The 21,541-nt window shown below is 45.2% G+C and overlaps 1 protein-coding gene across 3 annotated transcripts in view; it reads right to left on the bottom strand.

The window, feature by feature from the left end:
• The window catches only part of LOC134957718 (putative ferric-chelate reductase 1), a 146,956-nt gene that overhangs the window by 111,074 nt on the left and 14,341 nt on the right, over nt 1-21,541 (bottom strand). For all 3 annotated transcript variants that reach the window (XM_063939820.1, XM_063939822.1, XM_063939821.1), the window contains exons 3-4: nt 9,275-9,411; nt 7,951-8,045 (exon numbers count right to left, since the gene is read on the bottom strand). In XM_063939820.1, coding sequence (XP_063795890.1) covers nt 7,951-8,045; nt 9,275-9,411 — 232 coding nt within the window. The remainder of the gene's footprint in view (nt 1-7,950; nt 8,046-9,274; nt 9,412-21,541) is intronic.

Here is a 21,541-nt window from a genome sequence, read left to right as displayed (position 1 = left end):
TCAGTGAACACAGACGCCCCGGTCACACAGCCGCCAATGCTGCGACCGGGTCCCCTCGTCTCCTAGTGTAGTTAGTAGCGTCTGAGATGGAAGCAAGGAAACATGTCATGGCGGGAGACTCGGCGGAAACTGGTCATGAACCGGGGGTGAGGGGTGACCAGGAGAGCGTCTGACTTCCGACTGCTGACATCAACCCTAAGGATCGCGGCCTCATGCTATTCCTGGTGCCTAAGATCCCTAAGGCCTAGCGCTGGAGCACCCGTGGTGGCGGCGCGTCAGCTACTGTTTGGTAGTTTCCTCCCAATACAGTGCGGCTGTGTCCGTATTCCCCTACTAAGCGGAATCCATGCCTTTCCTTCTCTCCGTGCTCCGGCCACATCCTGGTAACGTCTGCTGGACCTGCTAGTATATCCGAAACAGATGCCCGCCGAAACAGCACTGTACTCGTGGGTAAGCGTTGTCGCGACCCGGCGGAAAGTTGTTGGAGCGACTCTTTCCAATATGCATATAAGACACTGTTTAGAAAGATCACTCAAAAAATAGTAAGACTATAAAAATAAAATAAGAAAGCTTAGGGCTGCTAAAAAAAAAAAACAGCAGCCTTCTGACCATGGTCCGGCTCCTGCCGCACCAAACAAAAAACTGATTTGCCTGAGCCAGGGGGCGGGGATAAATGGACGGGCCCGTTGCATGCTGGGAGGCCGGAAACTTTGACTGATTGGTGCAAATCCGCTGTCGCTCCATCATATCCCATTGTTATCCTGTGGATAACCTGTGGACCCTGCCGAAGAAAAGAAGTCTCTTCAATTTCATCTAGTGAAAGCTATTCTTTGAAAGAACTGTGGATACAAATAGTATCCTTTCCACATAGCGGAGTTTAAAATATACGTTATGGTAAGAATCTACCGTTGATAACGGTATTTCACCTATGTCCACAGGTTTCCACAGGACAACATTGGGATATGATGGAGCGACAGCGGATTAGCACCAAACGATCACAAGCTTTCTGGCGTCCAAGGATGCAATGGGCTCGTCCATATATTCCTGCCCACTGGCTCAGTCAAATCAGTTGTATTCCAAAGCATTTAGGCAGGAGCATTATGTAGAACCCTATTCAGGCGAGAAGAACACACATACACACCCTTCCATGCAAGAGGGAAGAGTTTAGTGTGTATAAAGATTCTCAAATCAGGTGAGTCAGGGTGGGATCCCTGTGGAAACCTGTGGACATAGGAGAAATACAGTTATCAACGGTAAGTTCTTACCATAACGTATATTTCTTCGGCAGGGTCCACAGGTTATCCACAGGATAACATTGGGACTTCCCAATGCAATTTTTAGTGGTGGGGACGCTCCTGATTAGAAAGCAGAACCTTTTGCCCGAATTCAGCGTTATGAGAGGCAAAGGTATCCAAGGCATAATGTCTAATGAATGTGTGAATGGAAGACCATGTGGTTGCCTTACATATCTGTTCTGCTGAAGCACCATGTTGTGCTGCCCATGAAGGACCTACCTTACATGTAGAGTGAGCAGAGACATTAGCCGGAACAGGGAGAGCAGCTGGAGAATATGCTTCTGAAATCGCCAATCAAAGCCATCTTGCTAGCATCTGTTTAGTAGCAGGCCATCCCCTCTTGTGAAATCCGTAGAGAATGAAAAGAGAATCTATCTTTCTGATGGCACTGGTATGATCTAAGTAGATTCTTAATGCACGGACTACGTCCAGCGACGCTTCTCCCGCAGACAGTTCCGATACCTGAAAAGCCGGGACTACAATTTCTTTGTTAAGGTGAAACTTCGAGACCACCTTAGTCTTATCTGGATAAAAAAAAAAAAAAAAAAACAGAAAAGGAGATTTACACGACAGCGCTCCTAATTCTGATGCTCTTCTAGCTGATGTCATAGTCAGTAGAAAGACTACTTTAGCTGTCAACCATTTAAGATCCACTTTATTAAGTGGTTCAAACAGAGCCCCTTGAAGGGCGTTGAGGACCAGACTTAAATCCCAAGGTACTGCAGGAGGAACAAAGGGTGGTTGAATGCGCAGCATTCCCTAGAAAAAAGTACGCACATCCTGTAAAGTGGCAATTTTCTTTTGAAACCATACAGTCAATGCTGAAACTTGAACTCTCAAGGAAGCCACCTTCAAACCCTTATCCATTCCTGCCTGAAGGAAATCTAAAATTCTGGATACTCTTGGATCCATATTTCTTTCACTGCACCAATGAATATAGGCTAGCCATAATCGGTGATAAATGCGAGCTGAGGAGGGTTTCCTTGTTCTGAGCATAGTCTGAATTACCTGTTGTGTGAAATCTCTTGACTTCAGGATAGAGGTTTCAACAGCCACGCCGTCAAAGACAGCCGATCCAGATGCCTGCGATAACAAGGACCCTGCATTAGTAGATCTGGACGTTGAGGGAGCAGAATTGGAGCATCCATCGATATTCTCTGCAGATCTATGTACTAATGCCTTCTGGGCCAAGCCGGAGCTATTAGAATCACGGCACCTCTTGCTTGTTTTATTTTCCTCACCGCCCTTGGTAACAGGGTGATCGGAGGAAACAAATATGCCAGATGAAAGTTCCATTTCACTGACAGTGCGTCCACAAAGATCGCTCCGGGGTCTTTTGTTCTTGACCCGTATGCCGGAATTTTGTTGTTCAGAAGGGACGCCATGAGATCCATCTCTGGCAACCCCCACTTTTCTACTAGAGTCTGAAATACTTCCGGGTGTAGAGCCCATTCGGTTGCACGAATTGTGTGTCGACAGAGAAAGTCTGCTTCCCAGTTTAGGACTCCTGGAACGAACACTGCGGACAATGCTGGAAGATGGAGTTCTGCCCACTTTAGTATGTGACTTACCTCCTTCATTACTTTTTGGCTGCGAGTTCCTCCCTGATGGTTGAGGTACGCTACTGCCGTTGCATTGTCCAAGCGGATCTGGACTGGTTTTCCTTGCAGAATGTCCTTTGCCTGAATCAGTGCCATGTATATGGCCCGAAGTTCTAACAGGTTTATTTGCAGGCAACTTTCTTCTGTGGTCCATTGTCCCTGGAACCATAGTTTTCCGGACACTGCTCCACAGCCCTGTAGACTGGCATCTGTTGTCAGGATCTCCCAATCTGATATCCAAAAGGGTCTCCCCTTGTCTAGATGGGATGTCTGTAGCCACCAGGCTAATTACCTTTTTACCTTTACTGGAAGTACCATCATCTGTTTCTTTATTGTCTGATGTACTCCATTCCATCTGGCCAGAATCAGATGCTGCAGAGGTCTTGAGTGGAGTTGTGCATATTCCACCATGTCGAATGTTGACACCATCAACCCCATCACCCGCATTGCTGCGTGAATTGATATTGTTTGACTGTGCAACAATTCCAGAGTCATTAATTGTACCTTGGATATTTTTTCCAGAGGAAAATATATTTTCTGCAGACATGAATCCAATACAGCCCCCAAGTGAATCATCCGTTGTGACGGAATCAGAGACGACTTTGCCCAATTTATGATCCATCCATATTTCTGTAGACAACTTATTGTCTGTTGGAGATGGCTCAATAGCAATTCCTGGGATTGTGCCAGGATTAAAAGATCGTCGAGGTATGGAAAAATTCTTATCCCCTGCTTGCGGAGATAAGCTGCCATAACCACCATGATCTTGGTAAATACTCTGGGGGCTGTGGCTAACCCAAAAGGTAGGGCCTGGAACTGAAAATGTTGTTGGAGAATAGCGAACCTGAGATAGCACTGATGGGACAATGCTATAGGAAAATGTAGGTAAGCATCCTGTATATCCAGGGATACCATATAATCCCCTGGTTCCATGGCCAAAACTATGGAGCGTAACGTCTCCATGTGGAACCGTGGGACCCAAATGTATTTGTTTAACATTTTGAGATTAAGAATGGGCCGAAATGACCCATTTGGCTTCTGGACCAAAAATAGGTTGGAGTAAAAACCCTGCCCCCGTTGTGCCGGGGGTACTGGAATAATTACCCCAGACTGAAGCAATTTTTGAACTGCTTCTTGCAGGACCCTGGCATTCGCCTCTATGAGACAGGCTGGTACAAAAAAAAACCTTTGAGGAGGCTGCTTCTTGAAAGGGAAAACATAACCCAGAGATACCACTTCTTGCACCCAAGCATCCGTTGTCGACTGCTGCCATATGTGTGCAAACTAAAGAAGTCGGACCCCTACCTTGGAGTCCCCCAGGTGGAGGCCCGCACCATCAGGCTGATGGTTTCTATTCTGGTTTGGAAGCTGGACATCTGGTGGCCCATTGCTTCTTTGCTTTACCAGACTTATTGTACTGTGTTTGCTTTGATTTATTTTTACCTTTTGTTTTACCTTGCCACCGAAATGGCCGAAACCCCCGAACCCCTAGGCTTAGGGTTATAACTGGCAGGAAACCTGACCTTCTTGGATTCTGCTTCTGACTCCAGAATATGTCAATTCCTTACCAAAAAGAATGTTCCCAACAAAAGGCAAAGCTTCCAGAACCTTCTTGGATTCTGAATCAGCTTTCCATGTACGTAGCCAAATTGCTCTGCGAGCAGCTACCGTTAAGGCTGATGCTTTAGAAGCAATCGTACCCATATCCATTGCTGCTTCTTCTAAGAATAGCGCAGCCTGTTTCATATGAGCTATATGGGACTCTTGCTCCCTAATAGGTGCCGAGAGCCCGTTTTCCAGTTCGTCAGCCCATTCAACTACCGCTTTTGCCATCCAGGCTGAGGCCATAGCCGGTCTTATGACTGCCCCTGACAGAGAAAATATGTTTTTCAAAAAACCATCCACTCTTCTGTCTGTGACATCATTTAATGACGTCGATGGCAAAGGCAAAATAGATTTTCGCACTAATCGAATGACGTGCGTATCTACCTTAGGGGGTACTTCTCTTTTTAAACAGTCCCCAGTCGGAAAAAGGTAGTAAGAATCCCACTTTTTTGGAATTCTATATTTCCTATTGGGTGTAGCCCAAGCTTCCTCCATAATTTCCGTCAGTCCCTCTGACCCTGGAAGCTCAATCCTAACTGTTTTGGGACATTTAAACACAGGTGCCTTAGTTTTTAATTATTGGCTCAGCTGAATCCTCTAGAGTTGATAACCCCACCTTGCAGGATTAACATGTTATGAGTGTTGGTGTTAGTTATTGTAACCTCGTCACCTTTGCCGCTCTTAGACATGATAAACAATCAGCTTTTCACAGTATACTACACAATCTGTGACTGTAATCACTTTACTTGTATAAAAGTGATATCAATCTGACCCCAACCCAAGCACCACCATTGAGGCTCAGAAGAAACCACTGACAAACATATATAAAGTCAGCAATCACACTAGCAGTCAGTCACATGTTATCTATTAGTCATATATTTGTCATACGAGCATATTATCAACTACGAACACATTTCAAGTATGTAGGAGTCCATTTACTGAATTCTGTTCTATACAGTTATTTAACGTATTCAGACGCATTGCGGAGAAAACCACAGTAATGTACACAAACTCATATGCAATAGGCACTAAACTTTACTATTCATACTGACCAAAAGTAGATAGAAATTTAGTGCTGTATAACCCTTACTCCGTAGAGTGGGATACAGGGGGGACTCACCCCACTTCCAGGATCGATCAATATGTTAGCGAACGCTGAGTGGATCCAGACGCTACTAGTGTACACTGCCGCTCCGGTAACTTATAGTGGACACAGACACTCGGTAAACGCTAGTGCATGCAGACGCTCATGTCTGCGACCCAGTCTCTTAGCGGTAAACCTTAGTGTACACAGACGCAGCGGCCTATGCTGCGACCGAGACCCCTCGTGGCAGCGTCTGAGACGGAAGTGAGGCAATCAGTTCATGGCGGGAGACACGCGAAGACTGGTCATGAACTGGGGGGAGGGGCGACCAGGAGAGCGTCTGACTCCCCACTGCTGACATCAACCCTAGGGATCGCAGCCTCAAACTATCCTGGTGCCTTATGATCCCTAAGGCCTAGCGCTGGAGCTGTTTGGTAGTCTCCTCTCAAAACAGTGCAGCTGTGTCTGTATTCCCCTTCTAAGTGGAACCGATGCCTTACCTTCTCCCCGTGCTCCGGCCACAGCCTGGTAGCGTCTGCTTAACCTGCTAGTTTATCCGACACAGACGCCCGTCGAGACAGCACTTGTACCGTGGGTAAGCGTTGTTGCGACACGGCGGAGAGTTGTTGGAGCGACTCTTTCCAATATGCATGTAAGATGCTGTTCGGAAAGATCACCACTCAAAACAATGTAGTAAGACTATAAAAATAAAATAATAAAGCTTAGGGCTGCCAAACACAGCAGTCCTGTGACCATGGTCCGGTTCCTGCCGCACCAAACAAAAAACTGATTCGACTGAGCCAGTGGGCGGGAATAAATGGACGAGCCCATTGCATCCTGGGAGGCCAGAAAGCTTGTGATCGTTTGTTGCCAATCTGCTGTCACTCCATCATATCCCAATGTTATCCTGTGGATTACCTGTGGACCCTGCCGGAGAAAGTATCTTTTATCAATGTGCCTGTCTGTCTTGCAATAGGAAACTCTGTTACAGATTTGTAACAATTGTATTTCCTCCTTTCCAGTTTGCGGAGACTAAATAAATACAGACAAGTTATATAAAATCTAAAAGGGTATCTGCAGACTGGAAAAATATATACATAAAAATGTGCATTTGGGGAAAGGTGTGATTTACATTATTCTTATTTGACTGGTATATTCTAAAGTGGATCAAGCAATATATTACTTTTAATTGGCTAAAAAACAAACAAAAACAGAAAGAAATAGTTACTTTTAGTAACAATGTTTATGCCCTTTGAAGATTTAATGCTGGTTTTGCCTATATTAAAATAGCTAGATAATGCGGAAATTAGTGATAAGAGCTGGAGATTTTCCTATCCTGCTCTTTCCCTGTCACTTCCCACTGATCTTTAGGAGTTTCTTCTCCTAGTTCCCGCGCTGGTTTCCGGATTCCCTGCTCTGTTGGGAACTGGGTGGAGAGCTGATGAAGGTGTGAATGTGTGACTGTGCAGATGGTCTCTTATCCTCGTTGCTGATGCCGGTCTCTGGCTTCCCTGCCCTGTTGATCGCAGGACCTGAAGCATAATAATGCCGTGGACCTACACTCCCAGTACTGAAATCACCTGTCTCCCCCAGATCCCGACAGAGGGGGTAATTCTGAGTTGATCGCAGCAGCAAGTTTTTTAGCAATTGGGCAAAACCATGTGCACTGGAGGGGGGGCAGATATAACATTTGCAGAGAGTTAGATTTGGGTGGGTTATATTGTTTCTGTGCAGGGTAAATACTGACTGCTTTATTTTTACACTGCAATTTAGATTTCAGTTTGAACACACCCCACCCAAATCTAACTCTCTCTGCACATGTTAGATCTGCCCCTCCTGCAGTGCACATGGTTTTGCCCAATTGCTAACAAATTTGATGCTGCGATCAACTCAGAATTAGGCCCAGAGTGTCTAAGACTGAAGCTTACTCGTGCCACGGACCAGCACTTTCATTCACTTGTCTTTCCACATCTTTGTGCTTAATCTGCGACTTTGTACCAATTCCTATGCGACAACAATAATATTACTAGTGACTAGTACACTAGGAGCAGCTTTGTATAAGTGGCTGCGATGTGACTAAAATGGTAAAATTTAGGAAAAAGTACGAAAGTCCAGGAAACTCCTCCTGTGGTGGAGCATCTATGTTGCGACATGAGTCTCATACCATATAGTGCAAAAAGAATAGGTGTACAAGGAAACACCTCTAAATAAGGTACCTTAAAAGGGGCACTGGAAAAGGTAAATTAATTTTAGTTGGACAGACACTTTCATTAATGTACAATTGACAAAAAAAATAAAACTGAGTGAATCTTAGACTGGGATAAAACAATGCAATAAACCAAGTGGCAGCCTTATGCTCACATACAGGAATTGTATACGTTGTGGAGCATCATTGGGAGCAATCCAATAGAATTCCACCTGTTCCTTCCTTCTTTTGCTGGTCTGGCTGACAGCTGAATCCTGTAATAGTTACACAAAGGAAATACATCACTACATGCTTGTTTCAGCAACTGACTCCGCAGACAAGGGAGCAGCTACCATAGGTGCAGGGAGAGCAGCTGCTATATGGTCCAGAGCCGAGAGGGCTCACCGTCCCTGTCACAGTTACAAGTGTTATATACAAGTAGCTACCATAGGTGCATGGAGTGCAGCTGCTATGGGGTCCAGAGCTAAGGTGGCCACCGTCCCTGTCACAGCTACATATGTTATATACAAGGGTGTAGCTACCATAGGTGCGGGGAGTGCAGCAGCTATGGGGCCCAGAGCCGAGAGGGGCCACCTTCCCTGTCACAGCTACACGTGTTATATACAAGGGAGTAGATACCATAGGTGCAGGGAGTGCAGCTGTTATTGGGCTCAGAGCCAAAACGGACCCACATTCCCTGTCGCAATTACAAAAAGTTGCTATGGGGCCCACAAAGTTCTGGCTACGCCCCTGAGTGCAGAAGAAGGGGTATACGCATTTGTGCTAGTGGAACACCCCTATCTGTACACTTGCACTAGTCCCATACTTGGTGCAAAATATACATCTGAAAACAGGCTACGTCATGTTTTGATACAACTCTGCACAGACCATAATACCATCATTACGCCCTTGTTAAACATTGCCCACATGAATACACCCCATTACAGCCCAGTAATGCCCCTTCAGTTGTAAGTGGAGATGTGATAACTCTACATTGCTCATACTTGTGTACGCTTAGTTCCTGAAAATGTGTGCAAACACGCAAGATACGCTCCACAATTGGGTATACACTTGGACGTGTATCTTACGAGTATACAAGTGCACGCTGTATGGTTACTGCATAATGATAAATGCTTCCCTACTCTACAATAGACCAACTCTCTTTCCTTCTCAATAGGTAACTCCGATGTAGACAGAGGAACTCATCACAAGTGAGGATGATATGGACAGTAGGTGGGGAAAGCAAACAAGCTGCTATGGTAACAACCAAGTCATGGTTTAACCCACCAAACATAGACCCATGCGCCAAAATAAGAAAAAAGGAATACATTTAGGATTTTTCAGCCCTTACATCAGATTGAAAATACAAGCAAAGCTACACTGCACCATTATTCTATGGTTTATATTGTGTGCCTAGCATAAAGAGCACTTTTGTCCTGAGCACCAGTCACAGCAGTGGGAGAGAGAAAATTCATTTAACAAAAAAAAAAAAACACCACCTTACCTGAATTCCGTCACAGGTCAGTAGTTGGGAAACCTGGTCATCAATTAATGAGAATGAGCCCACTGCACTGCCATCTAAATTGTCTGCGTTTCGTGCCTGAATGAAGAATCCAGTAAAGCGTGGCCCGGACAAGGTGACTGAAATGTATAGGAATTGTCATTCAGAGCTCGTAAACTACATATCAGAAAACTATTCATACCATGTGTGATGGTTGAGAAGAGACATGTTAAAGCGCAGCTGTCAGTGGAATGAAATGGAGGTAGCCATGCTGTGGGCTGGATGAATATTTTTAAGAATGTAGTAGACACCCCTGTTTCCGGGGGAATTGATAATACCGCTTTTTACTGAAGCTCCAGGGAGCGGCTCCACAATCTACCCCCATCCTCCTCATAACACTAACTTTTCCACATTTTCACATCCTTTGTGGATAGACCTAACTGTGTGGAGGAGACTCATACCACACATGCCGTGGAGCGACCTTCTTTCATCGGAGTCTGGCCACCATGACTGATGGCCCCCTGGACCGCCTAATTTTGTCAGCAATGGCGTGTCTCCCACTATAAGGGACAATGGGGGTAATTCCAAGTTGATCGCAGCAGGAAATTTTTTAGCAGTTGGGCAAAACCATGTGCACTGCAGGGGGGGCAGATGTAACATTTGCAGAGAGAGTTAGATTTGGGTGGGTTATTTTGTTTCTGTGCAGGGTAAATACTGGCTGCTTTATTTTTACACTGCAATTTAGATTGCAGATTGAACTCACTACACCCAAATCTAACTCTCTCTGCAAATGTTATATCTGCCTCTCCTGCAGTGCACATGGTTTTGCCCAATTGCTATCAAAAATCCTGCTGCGATCAACTTGGAATTACCCCCAATGTTCCTGGCTGCCAACATCCCTCGGATCCCCTTCTCCCTACTCAGTAGTCTGCACATTGCTGGTCTCCCTCTCATCCCTGGCCCGCTTATGAACCAAGTCTGCGGCTGTTGGCAACTCTGCTGCTCTTACCTGTGAGAAGCGGATTCACGATTGCGGAGCCCTGCTCTGGCACCCGCCAGCGCAGTCCCCTAGAGATCGAACCTCCCTCTCCCTGTGGCGCTGAATAGGTGGCCGTGTGGACTGAGAAGGGAGAGCGGGCTCTGATGCCCATGCTGCGTTCCCTCTTCCGATCGCCGGACAACCCTCTTTGTGCCGAGGACCACAGCAGCTCCTGCACACACTGATCCTGGACTCTGACAGTGCCTGTATTGTGGATGCGGCTGGCGGTGCTTCTGTTTCTCAGGGTGCACTGTATCTTTCACTCCCACAAGTGCTGTCCCTGGGGGTAGGATCTCCCTCCACTCCCCTGCTCCTGCAGCGCTGACCCTGTGGCCGCATGAACAGCTGAGGCGGCTTTGATAACGGGGCTGTACTATTAGGCTCCTAGAACTACCCTTTCTGTGTGTTCCATATGGATCTCAAACCTCTACTAATTTTTGAGCATTATTGATATACTATTTCATGGTGCAATGCTGACACCTTGTGGCCATTCTTAATATTTGCTCTACCACACTGTTTATATTTCTATTTGTCTGCAACTCTAGCGGTAGTGACTCACGGGCTGTCATATTGCAGTGGTTATTACTTATTGGGTCTCCTGCATCTTCTACTTACCTAGTGTATTTTGTTCTTGTTTCACAAATATTTATAAGTACTTAGCCACTTCATCATCTGACAACTGTTATTGGTGGGGATTATAGTGTGATTTGTTGAGATTTTTTTTTTTTTAAAGGGAATGCTGCTCTGAAGAGGATGCCGATCTTTAATTGACCTGCAATATTTACCTCTGTACAGGTGTCATCACCCCCTCTCAGCTGATATATTGGTGATTTGATACTGTGTATTCTGGACCCCTTTTTTCTTTTTTTTGTATTTTCTGGATGCATGGATAGATTGCTTGATAAAACAATGCTGCCAAAACAAGCTAATACAAATACTAAAGTGAGAAAGGGTAAAAGAGCCTCACAAAAGTCAGGCCCACTCTCCCCGGCTGGTTCAGATGGGGGACTATCACGGCTAAAGATATCTCTGACTGTATGATGCCCCTCACGGATAGGAGATTCGCTGACCTCCAGAAGCGTTTAGCCGTCGGTCTAGCAAGAGTAGACTCCCTTGTGACCCATCTTACAACGTCAGAATCTAGGGTTAGTGATACAGAGGATGATTTACGTGTATGTCAAGAGGGGGTAACCACCCAAGACAGGCTGGTGCTGCAGCTTCAAAAGAAGGTCAATGACCTTGAGAATAGGTCACGGAGAAACAACTTGAGATTTGTGGGGATACCAGAGTCTGTGACTGGGGCTGCCCTAATCTCTTTCCTTACGAAATATTTGCCCTCATCTCTGGGAATCTTAGATGACATACAGGTACCTCATATAGAAAGAGGTCACAAAATTGAGGCGGAGTAGGCAGGATCTCGACAAAGGTCCCGCCCTGTGATCGCTCGATACCTAGATTACCGCACCAAAGAAAGGATACTGGCTTCCTACCGTCGAGCCAGAGAGCTGCTAGTAGGAGGGCACAAAATCCTGGTTTTCCAAGATTTTTCTGCTGCAGTCTCTCAGAAACGTAGAGAATTCTCTGAAGTTTGCTCCTATCTCCATAATAAAAATATCCGTTTTGCACTGCTGTATCCGGACAAACTCAGGGTGGTGGATAATGGCACCCTGATTTTCTTTACTGATCCCTCAATGGCAAAGTCACATTTCATGACTCGCAGGTCACCACCCACCTCCCCCTAATTTTCAGTCTATAATTTTGAGTGTTTATGACCTGGAATGGAGGTTTGTTAGTCTGGCAGACTTGATCTCTTAATGCTGTCCTTTAGGAATGGCATTCCCGAACTGTTAATTAGTTGATTTATATTGAGTGCGCACCACTAGGCCTAGACGGTGCCCACCGCCTTTTTGGTTTATTGGAAGAAGTTAGAAAGTGTGATTTGGAGACATTGTGAATCTTCTGTGTTATTTTGTTTTATTATTATTGCATTGCATCTCTTTGTATGTTCATAGTCTAATTATTTGTACATTTTTTTGTTTGTTACCTGGTACCCTGGAGTTGGATGGGGACGCCGTCCTTCAACAAAGCATCTCTCGATTATAAGTTATTTTGTGACTTATCTGCCCTGGAGGGGGTGAGTAGCCATGCTGGGTGTAGTAGGGTATGCCGGCGGCCGGGCTCCCTTGCGGCCAGCATACCGGCGCCGGAATCCCGACAGCTTGGCGAGCGCAAATGAGCCCCTTGCGGGCTCACTGCGCTCGCCACGCTGTGGGCACGGTGGCGCGCTACGTTATCTATTTTCCCTCCAGGGGGGTCGTGGACCCCCAAGAGGGAGAAAAGGTGTCGGTATGCCGGCTGTCGGGATTCCAGCGCCAGTATACCACCCAGCTATGCAGTCACCGATACATCACACACTGACCTGATACCTCCCAAACCCCTGACCATTATCTCTTGGAATGTAGGGGGCCAAAACACGCCTATAGAGTGTAAAAGAGTGACATCTCATCTCAAGAGATTTCATCTGGATGTGGTACTCCTTCAGGAGACCCACTGGACTTCTGATAAAAACTCTTTGAAAGCACCATTGCTTGGCTCCTGTTTCTCTGCCCATTACCATAGGAAGGCTAGGGGAGTTGCTATATTGTTTCGTAGGGACCTCCCAATATCCATACTATCTGACACTATTGATCCTAATGGAATATATATATTATCTTAGATATTGAGCTTTATCATAATAAATATACTATAGTTAACCTCTATGCCCCGAATGTTAACACTCTTACTTATAGCCAATACCTTACAAGGTAGATCCAAATTTCCCCCTCATTCTAGGAGGGGATTTCAATATGGTGGAAGATCCCTCTGTGGATAGATCTTCTGCTGCTGTAAGGCACCCCACTGCCCACAATCAAATGTTACGGTCTTTGCGGTTTTTGTTAAATCTCTCAGATCCCTGGAGATTACTTAATCCGACAGACAGGACATACACCTTTCTTCAGTTCATGGATCACTTTCAAGAATTGATAGAGTTTTGATATCTGATGTATTGATGACCAATATATCTCAGGCCGATATCCATGATATCCTGATTTCGGATCATGCTCTTGTTTCAATAGCATCACTCACCCGCATATGAGCCCTGCTAACCGTATTTGGTGATTCCCATATTACTTGGCTCGCTCCTCTGATTTCAAAGTGTACCTTATCCATCATTGGACTAATTTTGTAGATGACAATCCGGAACATTGGGACCGCCCTGCTTCCTTTCGGGGGTGCCTCTAAGGCAGTAATGAGGGGCCATATTATTAGCTATAGCTCCCAAAAAAGGAAGTAGGTGAGGGAGGAGTATGAAGCGTTGCGGTCCACCATGTCCGATGCTTTCCAATTATATACCACCGCCCCCTCCGAGGAAACGAAAGAAGGGTGCAAACAGGCACGGCGCCTATTAGAGACATTTAGCTACCTAAGCTACGAATTCCATTGAATTAACCAAAAATAAATTTTACAGATGGGGCAATAAAGCAGACAGGCTATTGGCAGCTATATCTAGACCGCAGAGGCACAGGCATGTGATCACCGCTATAAAACATCCTTCCACTGGCACACTCTTGACTAAATATCAAGACACTGCATCTCAATTTCAACATTATTTTATGACCCTGTTTAGCTCTTCACCTGTAGATTCAGATATCCAAGAAAGGTTGTTCAGTGAGCCTGTATTGCCACTGTTGACTCCTGATCAAACAGCAAAGCTAGCAGGTGATATCACTATGGATGAGGTGAACAGGGCCATATCACTACTACCCCTTGGCAAATCCCCAGGCCCAGATGGGTTTTGCGGACAGTTATATAGATTGTTAAAACCTCAGATTGCACTTACATTGTTAGAACTTTTTAAGGCTATTCACGAAAGAGGGTTATGTTACCCCTCCATTAATGATGCTTATATGACCCTCTTACCGAAACCTGACAAAGATCCTAACCTCCTTTCCTTTACCCCCCATAGCAGTACCACCTCTGGGTTTATCCCTCCTATAGGTAGAGACATGAAAGAAGAAGAAAAAAAAAAAACACAAGACCAGCCCTACATAAGCCACACCTCTTCTGGCCTCAGTGTCTTTTTTTTCTTCTTTCTAGGTAGCAAGACAGGGACACACCAGTAGGGCATACCCTGTATGAGAGTCCTCCTCGCCGCCGCTGCGGCTGTCCGGCAGGGAGAGGTGTGGAGCCGGCCTCTAGGCGCTGGGGAGAGAGCGCAGGAGCTTCTAGCCATTCCCCATATACTCGGGGGGCTTATAGCAGCGGCGTCCGGGCGCAGCAGGGAACTGTATGCTGCTGCGCTCAGCCCGGGTTCATCCGGAGGACAGAGTGAATGGACGGCCGCTACCAGAAGTGCGTCTTTAGAAGGCGCACAGGGAGCACTGCAGGAGGTCTGTCTGGGCCACTGAACTGCAGCAGGTCACGGTGCTGGCAGCGGTCCCTGTGGCAGGCGAAATGGAGGAGGATAAACGGCCATCCACTAAAAAGTCAGGGTAAACCACGTTTTTATTTGATGGGGATTTTTTGTTTGTGTGTTTTTTCTACTGGTGTGTGTTATTTTTAGAAGCAGGTTAGTGAGGTATGTGTCTGTGTTTTTTTTGGTAGATCAGAGACCAGTAAGGAAAAGGTGGAACTAAAGTCTAAGCACAAAAGGCTACATGTGCACAAATGTTCTGTGACAAGGCTCTGCCAGATAAAGCATCAGGAAATATATATGGAGATTGCAAAGCACAGCAGCAAGTTATGCCCCCATCCCAGATGTCAGAATTGGTGGGGTTACTAAAGGCAGCTTTGTCGGATACATTTGTGACCAAGGAAGATTTAAAAAGAGTGTCAGCGAAAAGGTCCAGGGCAGTATTAAGTGATCATTCTGAAGCGCCAGAGGTGAAAGAGATTTTCTTAGAGTCTGATAACGCAAGGTCTGAAGAGGAATCGGTAGTTTCCAGAACAGAAGGTGTCTGTAATGTTGATTTAGTCAACAATCTGTTGATTTTGATTCATCGCTCCTTAGATATTGAGGAGGCACAGCAGGAGTTGAAGTCGCAGGACTTGTTATTTAAGGAGACAAAGAAGAAAGGGAAACAGTTTCCATTGTCTCAGGCTCTCAAAGAGGTGGTGTCGGAAGAGTGTAAGCATCCAGATAAAAGGGTGTCTGTTCCTCAGAGAATATGTAAAATGTATCCCTTTTCTCCGGGAAGAAGTTGCAAAGTGGGAGGAATCCCCAAAGGTGGATGCAGCGATTGCAAGAATTTCTAGGAAAACTGCTTTACCATTGGAGGATGCTAATGTTTTAAAGGATCCGATGGATAGGCGGATAGAAAATAGGTCTAAAGAAGCAGCATTCTTTGTTGGGAGCTGCCATGAAACCAGCAGCAGCTATGGCAATAACTACAAGAGTTCTGCGCGGATGGTGTCACGATCTGGAGTCAGATATGTTGGATGGCATTAAAAGGGCAGAGCTTTTGAAATTGATTCAGAACACTCAACTTGCTGTGGAATTTCTGTGTGACGCATCAATGGATTCAATAAAGTTAACAGCCAGGGCTGGTGCTACTGCGACCGTGTTAAGAAGGGCCCTATGGCTAAGACCCTGGGCTGCTGATGTTCAGTCAAAATACAGGCTATCTTTACCGTTTCAGGGAGATTATTTGTTTGGTCAAAAATTGGATAAGATAATTAATAAGATGTCAGGTGGCAAGTTAGTTTGGCTGCCGCAGGATAGAGGGGCGAGGAGACCCTTCTTTACGAAATCTCAGAAAGCGCAATCTCAGGAGTACAGAGATTCCAAGGCCATTCGGCCAGGCAGAAAGTTATAGAAGAGGACAATGGAGTAGTTTGCGTGCTCTATTTCGTGGCCAGAGAGGCAAGGACAGCAGAACTTTTTCTCGTCAGTTCACCCAATGATACCAGAAGAAAGGAACCAGAGGCCGTGGGTGGAAGACTGTTGAACTTCTTGGAGGTATGGAGAAACTTGATGTCAGACAAGTGGGTGCTAGAGATAGTCTCAAGCGGTTACAAGCTGGAGTTTGTCGGACGACCAAAAAGTTTCTCTTTCAGCTCTGCAGTCCCAGAAGATCGTTCAGAGCGACAGGCCTTGAAGCTAAGTTTACAAACTATGATAGATCAAAAGGTGGTAGTGGAGGTTCCACCCGGTCAAGAAAGTCTGGGGTGGTTCTCCAGGTTTTTCGTCATAAAAAAAGCTCAGTTTTCTCAGGTTCCATATTCTAGGAAAGAGTTACCAGTTCAGAGCTTCACCGTTCGGACTGGCCAGTTCTCCAAGAACATTTACAAAAGTCCTAGCGGTGATTGTGGCTCATCTAAGGAAGAAAGGTATCATGATTTGGCCATACCTGGACGATATTCTAATAGCAGCAGATGGAGAGTCGGAGGCAAAACGAAACACGTTGGAAGCGCTCGAGTGTCTAAGACAGCATGGCTGGCTGATAAATCTGGAAAAAAGCCAATTGACTCCTACAAAGCAAATAAAATATTTGGGAGTTCAAATCGATACAGTCTATGGTAGTGAAGTTAACTACTGTAAGAAAATAGAAAAATGAGAACAGTTACTCGAAGTGCTAAGAAAGCACAGGGTAACGTCAGGAGATTGTCTCAAAACTTTAGGTCTCATGGCAGCAGCATTGGATACAGTTCCCTGGTCGAGGCTTCATGAGGAGCCTGCAGAGATGTTTCTTGACCCAATGGGACAGGAACAGCAAGGTTTTGACGTAGAAGATGGTCCTGTCAAAGGGGGCAAAAATGGATCTAGAGTGGTGGCTGAACGACCAAAGACTGGAAAAAGGGAAGTACTTCGGTATAGTCCAGCAGGTGGTAGTCACAACAGATGCAAGCCGATCAGGCTGGGGAGCTCTTTGCGATCAAGAACTGATTCAAGGAATTTGGCAGTTAGGTTTTCAATCAGCTCACTCAAACATAAGAGATGAGAGCAGTCGGTATGGCGTGCCAACGTTTTCAGAGTTGCCTGAGCGGGAAAGAAGTAGTGATAAGATCAGACAACAGAGCTGTGGTGGCGTACATAAATCATCAAGGAGGTACAAAGAGCGTTGGTATGATGGAAGAAGTCAGGTGTCGTCTACAATAGGCAGAACTAAATGTAGCAAGTATTACGGCAGTATTCGTAGCCGGCAAAGAAAACGAGGTGGCAGATTTTCTGAGCAGACATACCATCCTCCCGGGAGAATGGGAGCCGAGTAGCGAAGTCTTCAGTATGATAGTGGCAAGATGGGGTCTACCTCAGGTGGATCTGATGGCCACGGCCAGCAACAGGAAAGTGCCGGTGTTCTTCTCCAGGTACCAGGAGCCTCAGGGCGGCTCAGGTGGACGCTCTCACGGCTACATGGGATATGACGCTGGCGTATATTTTTCCTCAGTTTCCCATCATTCCAAGGATTCTGAGGAAAATACAAAAAGAAAAGGTGACACTGATAGCGATCTTGCCATACTGGCCAAGGTGAGCTTGGTTCCCGCAAGTCCTGCGATTGGCGGTAAGCAGGCCCTGGAAACTGCCAGCAGCTTCTGACCTTTTGTCCCAAGGTCATGTGTCTCAGCCTCAGCCCAAACCGTGTAACCTGACGGCATGGCTGTTGAAACCAGAAATTTGAAGCAGCTATGTTTCTCTAACAGGGTAGTAGAACCGCAGCTTAAGGACAGAAAAACATCCACCTGTAAGACTTATTACAGGGTTTGGAAAAAGTGTGTCTTCTGGTGTAAAGAGGGAGACAGGAATGTGGATGAAATTCCTGTAATGTTGGATTTTTTGCAGACAGGTTTAGAGGCAGGTCTGTCAGTTAGGTCCCTCCAGGTGTAAATTTCAGCTATAGGGGCAATGTTGGATAAAGATATTGCGGCCAATAAATATATAATGCAGTTTATACAGGCGGCAAAAAAGGTGAGGCCGGTGTTCCGGGCACCTGTAGCGCGTTGGGATCTAAATCTGGTCTTAAATGTGCTGACTGATTCACCTTTTGAGCCTTTACGAGAGATTCCGTTCAAATGGTTAACTTGGAAGGTAGTCTTTCTTGTGGCCATCACATCAGCAAGAAAAGTCTCAGAACTGCAAGCGCTCTGGGTAGAGCATCCGTTCATTAATTTTTTTTGAAGATAAGGTGGTCTTGCGCACAAATCCGCAATTTCTCCCCAAAGTAGTTTCTAACTTTCATGTTAACCAGGAGATAGTTTTACCATCATTTTTCCCAAAGCCGAAAAATGACAAGGAAAGGAACTATCATAAATTGGACGAGTCCCGCTGCTCTTCACTCGTGTATGTGCAGCAGCCGCTGCAGTCAAGGTGCATGTTTCCCCTGATGCCCGTAGTCAGAGCCGTGTTCTCTGCACGGGGATTCCAAATGATGTCACCGTGACGTCTATTGGATTAGACGTATGTTTCACCCAGGGCAGGGCTTGTTCACCAACAGTCCTGCCCTGGGTGAAACGTACGTCCAATCCAATAGACATCACGGTGACGTCATTCGGAATCCCCGTGCAGAGAACACTGCTCCGACTACGGGCATCAGGAGAAACACGCGCCTTGACTGCAGCGGCTGCTGCACACACACGAGTTCTACAGACAGGTATTCCGGTGCTCTCTCATTGAAGAGCGGCAGAACTCGTCTCTCTGCAATGACCTTATGGCCACCAGAGATTCTGTGACCCGCAGCCATCAACAGCAGCAAGCACCACCTTTTCTTTCTGCACACCAGTGCCGGCCGCCTGACTCTCTCACCTCCCATTCACTGTGGAATTCCACACATGGGAAGGCAGTAGAAGCCGACGGACATACGGCTCTGGTCTGATCTTTAGACACCAATTACACCTATTTCAGGCGCATAAAATGTATTTTATAAATTGCTGTTTCTCCAAAGAAATTTAAAATGCCCGACGTGGTGGTAAAAATGACTCTATTATTTTATTTTAACACACCACGCAGGTTTCTTGACACCTATTCCTTATATTTATTCACCAGGCTTAGAGTATCTGCTTCCTAGCCAATTTTGATTGTTAATAAGAGCAATCTCATACCCACACAAATATCCAGCGTGGGACATCTGTTGCTTCTGTATGATGATAAATGCTGATACATTGATACATAATTGAAAGCATAAACATAAGTGACAGATTTAGGTTATTTTTTCGCAACGTTTGCAGTCTTCTTCATTATGAAAAAGTAATTTAACAATAAACCTACCCTTATATTTACTTTTGTTATTGTCTGTTACATGTCTTTCGCTTACTGACCTGTAAGGGGGTGTAGCAAAAGGAATAAACATTTACATACAACTTTTAACTAATTTGATTAAACTTGTTTTTAAATAATAATCTTAAAGTAGTGCCCCCACAAAGAGGTTTTCTTCTTTGTTCCCGTGGTCTTTCCCCGGGACAAAAACCCCCTGTGATGGCCCTCGTTTATTATACCCACTGCAATCCTTACCAGTATTGTTAACGAAAATGGACATTGGCTACATATATGCGTCAATTTGTAAATATATTTGGAAAGGGGGTCGCTCCTGTATAGCTTTGAGAAAACTTCAGACAAAATCCAATGCTGGTACTAACTTTCCAGATATAGTGGCTTACAATCACGCTGCATTATTAAGGCACCTACGTGACTGGCTTCACAATAGTTCTGTGTACACCAACACCTCTTTAGAACAAGGTTTTTTACCTACCATGGACCTAATTTGCTTTTTGCACCAGCACGATCGAGAAATACCTGAAACTTTAAACCCACTTTTATGGACAACTAGAAAACTTTGGCATATCATATGTCACTCCGCAGGTTTAAATCCCTACCATTCTTTACACCTGCCCTTGATTGGGAATCCCAACTTTCTTGATGGCATGGCTGCTCACTCCTTTACTATGTGGAGACTGGCGGGGATTACTAGCATTAGACACTTAGTTAATATGGCTGATAAATTACTTTTGACCTTTACGGAGGTTTCCTCAAACTTCGCTATGATTAGCCCATACCCCCTAGCTTTCTTACAAGCACGGTTTTATGCATCACATATGGTAGGGCATTTTTCGGAGTTGGACTGGACTGGAATGATGGAACGTCTCCTAGCATATCCAGTACCTACATCTAAAGCCATCTCAGTTCACTAGACTTTTGAGGAAAATTATAGACCATAGTACAATAAATGCAGGTATGTCCAAGTGGTTGAACCACTTTTCAAAACTGTCCATGCCTATTCTGGAAAAGGCTTTGTTATATTCTCGAAAAGTGTTACCAGCCAGTATGTACCTTGAACTTTTTTTTTTTATATTTACCATAATACTTACCTTTCCCCATACCGGCGCTTTCAAATGGGATCCTCAGAGACTGCATCATTCTGGTGACATTTCAGGCTTGAATGAAACACTTACCACTGCCTTTGAGCTTGCCCAATTATCCAGTATTTTTGGCACCTAGTCCGCCGATACGCGGAGACCAAATAAGTAACCTTTGTACCCTTCACCCCTGAGTGGGCGATTTTAGGGGTCTTTGACCTAAACCATCGCATGACTCCGGAGAGTAAGAAACTGTTACTGGCCCTGAGTGGAGCTGACAGGAAAACGATCCTTCAGGGATGGATTGACAGCACACCCTCACAGATACCTCTATTTTTGGCTAAACTTAATCTCTTGATTAAAATAGATTGGGTAGAAGCAATAGTAGAAAAGGAAAAACAGTTGGAACGCTTTTTCACATTGTGGCAGTCATACATAGATACCCTCCCCCTTACTACCAGGCATTAGATCCACCATAGCCTAAAAAAACACTACTTGGGATCTTACACAACTGGCAATACAAGACCCACCCATTTCGCTTCGTTAATAGAGGGAATTACTTTGGCGTCTCCCTTCCGGTCCTATATTAAGGTGTGGCATGGCGATTGCCCTAATCTTTATTTATTTTTTTGCTATACCAATGTGTGTTATGGATATGCTAATGGTTCTACTCTTGGTTACCACTGTTTGATTGTAATAAATACACTGTGTGTCCCTTCGCAAATGCTCCATACCATGACTTTGTTGCGATGTACAAATTTCCAATATGTATTCGATTCATGATGTCTAAATAAAAAGTTTATCTAAAAGCAGCAATTGCTTAATATGAGGAAGAAAACGTTAAAACAAGCTAATTTTATTTATCCTAATTGTAGCCAAGTTTGGCTAAAGTCACTTTTTCTTTT

This window comes from Pseudophryne corroboree, chromosome 9 (assembly GCF_028390025.1).
Source record: "Pseudophryne corroboree isolate aPseCor3 chromosome 9, aPseCor3.hap2, whole genome shotgun sequence".
Taxonomy (NCBI): domain Eukaryota; kingdom Metazoa; phylum Chordata; class Amphibia; order Anura; family Myobatrachidae; genus Pseudophryne; species Pseudophryne corroboree.
This window is presented reverse-complemented; position numbering and strand designations above follow the sequence as displayed.